Source organism: Panulirus ornatus, chromosome 24 (genome assembly GCF_036320965.1).
Source record: "Panulirus ornatus isolate Po-2019 chromosome 24, ASM3632096v1, whole genome shotgun sequence".
Taxonomy (NCBI): domain Eukaryota; kingdom Metazoa; phylum Arthropoda; class Malacostraca; order Decapoda; family Palinuridae; genus Panulirus; species Panulirus ornatus.
Genome location: NC_092247.1, coordinates 2,919,561 through 2,930,705, shown reverse-complemented (window position 1 = coordinate 2,930,705; position 11,145 = coordinate 2,919,561). Strand labels below are relative to the sequence as shown.

The 11,145-nt window shown below is 43.3% G+C and overlaps 2 protein-coding genes across 2 annotated transcripts in view; both read left to right on the top strand.

The window, feature by feature from the left end:
- Positions 1-260: 260 nt before the first annotated feature.
- On the top strand, positions 261-1,049 carry LOC139756971 (histone H1-like). Its single transcript, XM_071676913.1, has one exon. The coding sequence runs from the start codon at positions 329-331 to the stop codon at positions 881-883; it is 555 nt and encodes a 184-aa protein (XP_071533014.1). The 5' UTR covers positions 261-328; the 3' UTR covers positions 884-1,049.
- A 1,305-nt stretch (positions 1,050-2,354) lies between these two features.
- Positions 2,355-11,145, top strand: part of LOC139756970 (EF-hand domain-containing family member C2-like) — a 22,101-nt gene continuing 13,310 nt past the window's right edge. The window contains exons 1-5 of the mRNA XM_071676911.1: positions 2,355-2,463; positions 6,753-6,891; positions 7,953-8,029; positions 10,279-10,428; positions 11,135-11,145. The exon at positions 11,135-11,145 is cut by the window's right edge and continues 78 nt beyond it. Of these exons, the coding sequence (XP_071533012.1) occupies positions 2,452-2,463; positions 6,753-6,891; positions 7,953-8,029; positions 10,279-10,428; positions 11,135-11,145 (389 nt within the window). The 5' untranslated portion in view covers positions 2,355-2,451. The remainder of the gene's footprint in view (positions 2,464-6,752; positions 6,892-7,952; positions 8,030-10,278; positions 10,429-11,134) is intronic.

Sequence of the window (11,145 nt, the reverse complement as noted above, 5' to 3'; positions counted from 1 at the left end):
TTATTACGTTTTCTTTAACGGAGAGGATCGCACCTGAGCATTCTCTATAGAAAAATGTAGCTGAATATATATTCTTCCCTCAGAGATAAACAATATATGTATCAAGATTGTTAGTTCGATGTAGTAATTGCTGGAATTAAGTTAACAAACACAAATGGTCACGGACACCGCTCAACTTTGAACGAAAACGAGTGCGCGTGTTTACACTGCTACTTTTGCGTCCGCCAGCGGGAAACATATATCGCGCGAACCCGGCAGAGAGCATCACTCGCTAGCTCGAGATCTTCCTCTTACGTTCTCTAGACGAAGGAATCACACTTCAACCACGATGGCTGACACTGCTGCTGCCGCCCCTGCTGCTGCTGCCCCAAAGAAGGCAAAGGCCAAGAAGCCCGCCGCAAAGCCCACTCACCCTGCCTACGCTGTGATGATCGCTGCTGCTTTGAAGTCCCTGAAGGAGCGCTCTGGTTCATCCCGTCAGGCCATCCTGAAGTACATCACTGCGAACTACAAGGTTGGTGATGAGAAGAAGGCTGCGGTCCGCCTCAAGTTGGCTCTGAAGAAGCTGGTCGCATCTGGTACCTTGAAGCAGGTCAAGGGAGCTGGTGCATCTGGATCCTTCAAGCTCGCCAAGAAAGAGGATGCCAAACCCGCCAAGAAGCCCGTTGCCAAGAAAGCCGCTGCCAAGAAGCCTGCTGCCAAGAAAGCCGCTGCCAAGAAGCCTGCTGCCAAGAAAGCCGCTGCCAAGAAGCCCGTCAAGAAAGCCGCTGCCAAGAAGCCCGCTAAGAAAGCCGCCAAGAAGCCCGCCCCTAAGAAGGCTGCTAAGAAAGCCGCCGCCAAGAAGCCTGCACCCAAGAAGGCGAAGAAGCCCGCCAAGAAGTAGACGGACCCAGTACAAGACGGTAGAGTTAAGGGGCATCTCTAGGTGCGACAATATATACTTCTGTAAGAAGTGTTAATATTAAGTAAATTTTTATTGTACCTGAAATTCTCATATACAAGATATCTCCTTTGTATGTAAATATATAAATATATAGATATTTTAATTATTTGCATTTTGGTATAATCCCCTACTATCTTAGTTGTATGACGAACTGGTGAATGGTATTAAACGAGTGGTTAGAATGAAAAAAATTACAAGAAACTTAAACGAAAATCTACTTCAGTAAATAAGTAGTTGCTAGACTTAAAGGTTAACAAGAGTTGATGCTTAAGCATGGATGAATGGGATAAATTTTTTTAAATATGGACAGCATGTATCTTAAACTTGCGCGACTGGTCGTAAAATTCCTTTCCCGTAGCTACTACTATCACATAACTTAGGAAGACTTTGTTTTCGCCACTGTTCATCTTCATCTCGAGTGTCGTGCTCAGATATTTTAGAGCCAAAACGTTTAACATGATATGGATTTTACGGGAAAGTCAACGGGCTAAAGGAATGTCATGCATATCTAAAGGGGGAAAAAAATTGATTACTGACAGGCTTACAGGAAGACAAAAGTTCGAAGCCCACAACGGTGCGTAGTGAAGCAATGAACATACGTTCTCCAGAACGTGGGTCGACCATGCTAGGCATGACTAGGGTTTAGATGAAAATTTGTGAAATATTCTAAGAACATGTCTGACAGGAAGAACAGAAACAGCAAAATGTTCAAATTGATTACTGTATTAAGTATACATATGTTCCTAGAACGTAATTTTTCATTAATTGCCTTACATGAAAAATTATATATATCAGATCAAGATACAATTTACATTATAATCATTCAGCTAAAATGGTTCTATAATCATGCGATAAAATAATTCCAATTAAGCTACAATAACATGAAAAATATAATCCAAGGAGCTAACAGGAGCATTGAACGAATACAGATATAAAATAATCTTATTCCCAGTAACCTTTATGAAATCTGGTAAATTAACCTTTTCACAATTCCACTTACTTTCTCTGGAAAGACATGAAAAAAGAAAAGTAGTTCTCCCTAAGGGCAAATATCTCATTAAAATTCAAATAAATTCTATGCTGAGAATGTGTTTATGAGTTCTAAACACACCTTGACTAGGGAGCAAAGAAAAATTTGTGAAATATATAGAGAGACTTCGATGTTCTGAGTTAATAATGAAAGAAAAATTAAAATATCAAAGTATTAACATGACCTGTGAAAATTTCAAGCTGGAAGACTCACCAATTATCCACAAGAAAAGTAATAAATGGAACAGTCTGTCAGATTCAACCGGATAATGACCTAATCTTTCGAATTAAGTCACCCAGAGACTACTCAGAAGAAAATGAAAGATGCGGTTATGAGAGAAAACGTGTGTACAATTCTGCCAGTCGCCATGGCAACGAGACGCTCCAACTCAAATTAGGCAGTTTGTTTTTATCCGCTCAACACTTCACATAATGCCAGGAGATAAGGGAACACATCACAACCCCAACACCTCACGATAATGACCGATAAGGTAAGTACCATCACCTCACACTACACTAGAATATAATTCAAAGCTTTGAGTCGTGGTTGAGCAAATTCCTCCTTCTCTTCATACAACCACTGTTCCTTTCAATATCTGGTCAACAAAAACATAAGGAGCCTTGATTAATTCGATATTTCCTCTGCCTCTTCCACCCAAGATGGCCATGAAGAGGGCCTTGTGTGGGCTATAAGATCACCCAAAACCAAGTCGTTTATAAACTTGATGAGAATACTACCAAGATGTCAATTTTAAAAAATCTGTTGAATGTAAATCTTAAAAATCATTATGGGGTTGATTTGTACGGAAATTTGTGGTCTGACAAAGAACTGGCTGGCCTCCAGCCTCATTATGGTCCATGTTATTGAAACAGAAATAAGAAAAAAAATCTTGCATATTTGGAAAAAGAAAAATTGCAAATTAAAGAAATTAATCTTGCATATTCTCAAGTTCGACATATGATGGCCACCACATCCACTGTATATATATATATATATATATATATATATATATATATATATATATATATATATATATATATATATGGTTCAAGAGAGTCTTTTCACTGCTTACTATTTGTTAAATTTTTCAATGTGATAATATAGGAGGTGAGGATTTCCATCTCTCTCCCTGTGTCCCTAGGGATAAATACATCAAAATAGCTACGTCCTGGCTGATATATAGCAATCCCAGTTTGACCAAGGAGAGGTTATAGAAACAGGAGGCATAAAAACTATATACTTAAGAACCCTTGAATGCAAGTGGAAAACAGCAGTGGCTATAATTCCCTGCATTCATAAATAAACACAGACAGTGGAAAAAAAAATAAAAGACAGCTCTGAAAATGGATTATAATCCTTTTAACAGAATCGAATCGAGAAGTCTAAGTGAACTTTATGCTAAAACACATGACTAATTTGGGTTCAACATGATTCATTATGTAGATCGAAAAGAGGTTAGCTGGCTTGGCCTTTAAGCCGGGAATCATCTTGGTTGGCTAGCTGATGTACTTTCCTCTCATCGATTGTGCTTTCTGTAATCTACCGTGCTTTCTGTAATCTACTGTGCTTTCTCTAATCTACGGTGCTCTCTCGTTTAGTGTTTTCTCTAATCTACGGTGCCTTCTGTAATCTACTGTGCTTTCTCTAATCTACTGTGCTTTCTCTAATCTACTATGCTTTCTCTAATCTACGGTATTCTCTCGTCTACTGTGTTTTCTCTAATCTACTGTGCTTTCTGTAATCTGCGGTGCTTTCTCTAGTCTACTGTGCTTTCTCTAATCTACTATGCTTTCTCTAATCTACTGTGCTTTCTATAGTCTACTGTGCTTTCTCTAAACTACTGTGCATTTCTAATCTACTGTGCTTTCTCTAATTTACGGTTTTCTCTAACCTACTGTGCTTTCTCTAGTCTATCATGCTTTCTCTAGTCTAATGTGCTTTCTCTAATCTATTGTGTTTTCTCTAGTCTACTTTGCTTTCCCTAATCTACCGTACTTTCTCTAATCCACTGTGTTTTCTATAGTCTACTGTGCCTTCTCTAGTCTACTCTGCTTTCTGTAATCTACTGTGTTTTCTAGTCTACGTACTGTACCTTCTCTAGTCTACGGTGCTCTCTAATCCACTGTGCTTTCTGTAATCTACTGTGCTGTTTCTAGTCTGCTGTGTTCTTTAATCTAACGTGCTTTCCCAAGTCTACTGCGCTTTCTGTAATTTACTATGTTTTCTAATCTACTGTGCTTTCTCTAACCTGCTGTGCTTTCTCTAATCTACGGTGCTTTCTCTAGTGTTCAATGCATTCTCTAATCTACGGTGCTTTCTCTAATCTACTATGCTTTCTCTAATCTACGGTGCTTTCTCTAGTTTACTGTGCTTTCTCTAATCTACAGTTTTCTCTAATCTACTGTGCTTTCTCTAACCTACGGTGCTTTCTCTAATCTACCGTGCTTTCTGTTATCTATGTTTTCTGATCTACTGTGTTTTCTCTAATCTATCGTGCTTTCTCTAATCTACTGTTTTCTCGTTTACTGTGCTTTCTCTAATCTACTATGCTTTCTCTAATTTACGGTTTTCTCTAATCTACTGTGCTTTTTCTAGTCTACTATCTTTCTCTAGTCTACTGTGCTTTCTCTAATCTATTGTGCTTTCTCTAGTCTACCGTACTTTCTCTAATCTACTGTGTTTTCTATAGTCTACTGCGTCTTCTCTAGTCTACGGTGTTCTTTAATCTACTGTGCTTTTTCTAGTCTATTGTTCTTTCTCTAATCTACAGTGCTTTCTCTAGTCTGCTCTGGTTTCTCTAGTCTACTGTGTTCTCTAATCTAACGTGCTTTCCCAAGTCTACTGTGCTTTCTCTAATCTACGGTGCTTTCTGTAACCTACTATGTTTTCTCATCTACTGTGCTTTCTCTAATCTACCGGGCTTTCTCTAATCTACTTTGCTTTCTCTAATCTACGATGCTTTCTCTAATCCACGGTGTTCTCTAGTCTACTGTGCTTTCTCTAATCTACGGTGTTCTCTAATACAGTGCTTTCTCTAACCTACTGTGCTTTCTCTAATCTACGGTGCTTTCTCTAACCTACTGTGCTTTCTCTAATCTACGGTGCTTTCTCTAATCTACTGTGCTTTCTCTAATCTACGGTGCTTTCTCTAGTCTACAATGCTTTCTCTATTTTACCATTCTTTCTCTAGTCTACTCTGCTTTCTCTAGTCTAATGTGTTCTCTAATCTAATGTGCTTTCCCAAGTCTACTGTGCTTTCTGTAATCTACTGTCCTTTCTCTAATCTACGGTGCTTTCTCTAATCTACTATGTTTTCTGATATACTGTGCTTCCTCTAATCTACCGTGCTTTCTCTAGTCTACCGTGCTTTCTCTAGTCTACCGTGCTTTCTCTAGTCTACCGTGCTTTCTCTAGTGTATTGTGCATTCTCTGGTGTACTGTGCTTTCTCCAATCTACATGTACATTTCTTTGAAGTGGGTTGACCAAAAGTGAACACAATATTCAAAGTTGGGGGGAACCAAATGGTTGTAAAAGAAGATTACGATATTCAAAAGACTTAAATTCCAATATACTTTCCTGTAAAACCATGGATTCTGTTCGCATTCTTTTTTTCTTTTTTATAGTTAACTTAGCTTTCGCTCATTTACAACTCTGCATTTACTATGCGCCGACCGTGAAAAAAAAAAAAAAAATTGGTCACATTCACCAATGCTGCAAACCATTTTCTTAGCCTCCCAGTCCATGAGTCTGTGTCACATTCGTATGGTAGTATCTAGCTACAAATGAAAGTATTTGAAGGTAAGTGTGTCACATTCGTATGTTAATATCTACCTACAAATGGAGGTATATGAAAGTGAGTGTGTCACATTCGTATGGCAACATCTACCTACAAATGGAGGTATATGAAAGTAAGTCTGTGTTACAATCGTATGGTAATATCTACCTACAAATGAAAGTATTTGAAGGTAAGTGTGTCACATTCGTATGGTAATATCTGCCTACAACTGGAGGTATATGAAAGTAAGTCTGTGTCACATTCGCATGGTAATATCTACCTACAAATGGAGGTATATGAAAGTAGGTCTGTGTCACATTCGTATGGTAATATCTACCTACAAATGAAAGTATTTGAAGATAAGTGTTTCACATTCGTATGGTAATATCTACCTACAAATCAAGGTGTTTGAAGGTAAGTGTGTCACATTCGTATGGTAATATCTACCTACAAACGGAGGTATTTGAAGGTAATTCTGTGTCACATTCGTATATCGGATATGTCCTTGGGCAAGACATATATGTATAACCCTAATGCTGTCTTTGAGGTATATAATCCTGGTGTTGTCACTGGGTAAGACATATATAATCCTGGTGTTGTCACTGGGTAAGACATATATAATCCTGGTGCTGTCATTGGGTAAGACATATATAATCCTGGTGCTGTCATAAGGTAAGACATATAATCCTGGTGTTGTCATAGGGTAAGACATATAATCCTGGTGTTGTCACTGGGTAAGACATATAATCCTGGTGCTGTCATTAGGTAAGACATATATAATCACCCCATCATTCTCGAGGGGTCAACCCTTCCCTCTCCTTCGTCTTCAGACGCCCTCCCAACACGTAGGTTCCTCACCTTCTGAACCTTCCCATCAAACCTCCTACTGCAGCAGACACAGTCCTGGCCCCAGACGCCCCTCGCGACGCACCTTCCTCGTCTTTACTACCAACCTTCGCCTCTCTCTCTCATGGGTCTTCCGGCGTGTGTGTGTGTGTTTCAGATCCTCTGCTTCGGGGCGATCCTAGTCGATGACCCGGCTGGGACCAGCGACCTGAGGGAGGTGAGGGTCTACTACCACCTCGAGGACGAGACTGTGCGGGTCGTCGAAGTCCCCACCCCGAACTCGGGCACTGTCCAGGGTAAGTGTGTTCACAGCCTCCTTACGTCTCTTTGCTCACGACATTATTCAACTTTCTCCAATGCAAAACATGCCCCAGAGGAATGGGCTCTCAAAATACGAGTAAGAAACAATATTTTTCACATTTGCAACTCCCTCTTCTTTCATACACTTTCCTAAAACCCAGACACTCGCCTCCCTTACCCCCCAAAAGACTGCATACCTGTCCTTCCCTCCCAAGGCCTTTACCTCCCTTATAATCCCATCCATACACAGATTAAACAGCCAGGGTGACATCATACAACCCTGCCACAGACCTACCTACCTACTACTTACCCACCTCATCTCTATCTACTCTCATCCATGCCCCTCTCTCTCTCGATTTTAAACTCTTCCCTGCTTCTAATACCCTTCCCCCACACTGTATATTTGTTAACATTTTCCACACAGCATCTCTACCATCCGAATCATATGCTTCCTCCACATAGATTAGTCGTTACGTCCCCAGCTCCCACTTTAAATGGTACCAGTTCGAATCCTGTAGTCAGGAGGACATTATGTGTCCACAATCGTGCTTATATACCACTTCGCTCGACAGTTAGTACAATCAAACTGTTAACTACTGGTTACTGTGAACTTAACCATGAAATGACCCGTAGAGGCCCTCGTTGCTCACGGACGTGAGACGAAGGGTATTAGATTACTAGTAATCGAATAGTCATTTCTCCCTTTGGACTATAGAGCCTTCGTAGATTGCATCCCCCTAGCTCCCAAACTAATGATAGCGGTTCGAGTCTCGGCTGAGAGGGGGTAGGGGGGATATGCGATAGTGTGTGTGTGTGTGTGTGTGTGTGTGTGTGTGTGTGTGTGTGTGTGTGTGTGTGTGTGTGTGTTTTATATATCTTAGATATCTAAAAAAAAAAATCTATAACATTTCTTGGCAAAAATATTGAAGACTTTTAAGTCATGTACCTCGTATGGAGAGCTAGGATATTTGACTGATTTTGGATATTGGGATATTTGGTGCCTGTGACTCTGTTGTTATTGGGATATTTGGTGCCTGTGACTCTATTGATATTGCAGGGACACTGGTGGGACGGCAGCGAGTCTCCACCGGCACCCACCCCCTTGCGCCCCACCTGACTCTACACCACTTGAAGGTACGCGATCGACCACCCCACCTGCTTCCTCCCCTACCACCATCAGAGGCTATGACCCTCCACTCCTCACCCTCTTACCCCACCTGACCCTCCACCTGGCCTCGACTATGTACCCCCACCTGGCCCTTCACCATGCGTCCCCACTTAATCCTTCACCATGCGTCCCCACCTGACCCTCCACCATGTCCCCACCTGGCCCTTCGCCATGCGTCCCCACTTAACCCTCCACCAAGTGTAACCACCCGGCCCTTCACCATACGTCCCCACTTAACCCTTCACCATGTCCCCACCTGGCCCTTCACCATGCGTCCCCACTTAACCCTTCACCATGTCCCCACCTGGCCCTCCACCATGCGTCCCCACCTAACCCTCCACCATGTGTCCCCACCTTACCCTCCACTATGTAACCCCACCTGATCCTCCACCATGTACCCCCACCTGACCCTCCACCATCCATCTGACACCCCCACCTACCACTTCACCATCCTGGCACTCCACCTGCCTCTCCACTATCCACTTTCTGGCATCCCATCACCCACCTGACCCTTCATTCCCCATCCTATCGCACCCCATTGTGGCCTCCCATTCCCCCTACTGAACAAAGGCAAGTGTGCTGAGTGTACCTGGTAGGTGGTGTGGGGCAGTAGTGACTGAGAGGGTGGTGGCATAAACAGAACATCACATGGTGGCATGCACAGAACATCACATGGTGGCATACACAGAACATCACATGGTGGCATACACAGAACATCATAGTGGCATGCACAGAACATCACATGGTGGCATGCACAGAACATCATAGCGGCATGCAGAGAACATCACATGGTGGCATGCAGAGAACATCACAAGGTGACATGCACAGAACATCACATGGTGGTATGCACAGATCATCATATGGAGGCATGCACAGAATATCATAGTGGCATGCACAGAACATCACATGGTGGCATGCACAGAACATCACAAGGTGACATGCACAGATCATCATAGTGGCATGCACAGAACACCATGGTGCTATGCACAGAACACCACATGATGGCATGCACAGAACATCACAAGGTGGCATGCACAGAACATCACATGGTGGCATGCACAGAATATCACATAGTTGCATGCACAAAACATCACAAAGTGGCACGCACAGAGCATCAGACAAGGGAGGAATAAATGCTGTTACAGGAGTGGTAGAGGATGTGTGAGTGGATCAGATGTTTGAAGAACGCGTGAGGAGGATCGAATCTGTATATGGCAATATGATAAGGCTGACAGAGGTGGTTTGTGGAAGGTGCTGCAAATATATGGTGTAGGAGAAAAACTACTATAAGCAGCGAGGGGATTTTATCTAAAGCTTATGACGTGTGTGTGTGTGTGTGTGTGTGTGTGTGTGTGTGTGTAGGAACGGAGGAAGGTTGAGCAGACCCTGGTGAAGGAGGGTCAGGGGTATGGGAATATGATGTTAACATGGCCGTCCACAATCTGTTTATGGACGGGGAGGTGGGTGGGTGGTGAGGGAAGTGAATGCGAGGGTTTTTTGGGGGAAGGCGTTAGTCTACAGTCTGGTAAAGGTGTGTGAGGTTACTTGGGATGTGCGTCAGTTATTGTCTGATGATGATGACACAGTGCTGGTAGCAGATTCGAGTGAGAAACAGCAGAAAAAAATCAAAGTTTCTGATTTTGGAAGGATGTGTAAAGGAAGAAAATTGAGAATAAATGAGAATAAACACATGTTTACTGAGTTTTGTAGCTAGGGTGTGAGTTTGAATGGAGGAAAACTTGGAGGAGGTGGTGTCTTAGAAACCCGAGAGTGAACGTGGCAACGGATGGAACCATGAGAGAGGAGGCGAGCTATAGGGTACAGGTGAAGGTCCCAGGAGCAGTGAGGGATGGGTGTTTACATCGGCCACCACTCTGCTCTGACGAAGACGGCCACTTCTGACGGTGTGGTAGTCCCCCACGGCGGTGTATGGATGTGCGGCATTGGGCTACACACATGAGAAAACGCAAGGGAGGGAGAGAGAGAGAGAGAGAGAGAGAGAGAGAGAGAGAGAGAGAGAGAGAATGAACGTATCGGAAACTGAATGTCTTGAGGGCAATATGGGGCGTGAGGAGAGATGATGCGGATCAAGAGAGAGAGAGAGAGAGAGAGAGAGAGAGAGAGAGAGAGGTGGTAATCAGGAGATGGAAGATGGGAGATATCCATGGATTAGGGCAATTCGTTCCTTGCTGTACCATTGCCATTCCTGCTGCAGGTGGGTGAGCATGTGAGGATTGCTGGAAGGCTGTACCTGGTGAGGAGTTGCGACGCCGCCACCCGCACCTACCTCACCTCCCTGGGCCTGGCACCTCTGCCAGATCTCGTGCCACACCCCATCGCCGCCATTACCACCACACCATCCCAGGTCAGGCCTCTTCTTCTCGTAAGCCACACCACTCTTAAGCTTTTCTCTAATACCTGTTAATGTTTAGAGCTTAACCTACGTACACACGAGTGCGAACTTCCTCCTCGAACTGGACTGATAGGTAACCAAACTCTAAATGCGAGCCAGTGTTTCATCTGATTATTCTGGGGCTGTTTGATGTCTCGTGGATAGGCCGTTGCGATGTCTATTTCTTTACTCGCATTGCTAAGCTTCGGAACTGATTTAACCTGATTAGTCTGGGGCAATTAGTAACTGAAAAGTGGGTCGTTGTAATGTTTGTTTCTTCACTCGCACTACTAAGGTTTGGAACTCTTTACCGTTTCAAAATGCTGGGTGCTTGGAACACACTGCTTCTGACGGATCCTTCATCTTCTCCTTCGTGAGACAATTCATACTCACGTTAACAGGAATACGGATAGAGTATTTCGTCAATATGGTCAGTATAAGAGAGGAGATCTGGTAGACTGCCTGTTCCACAGGCTCAGTGAAGAGTCCCATCTATCCCACAATGTGTCCAGGCTCGTTACATTACAGACACAATGATGCTACCACACCATCACCTACATCTTAACATGTCTCTTACTCCGCTATGATGACTTCGCTGCCGTGTCCGATGCGGTACACGGGTGTGTGGGGGGTGGCTCACATGTGCTGCTGTGTGACGTGGGCGTGGCACCACCAGCAGGTGGCCACGGG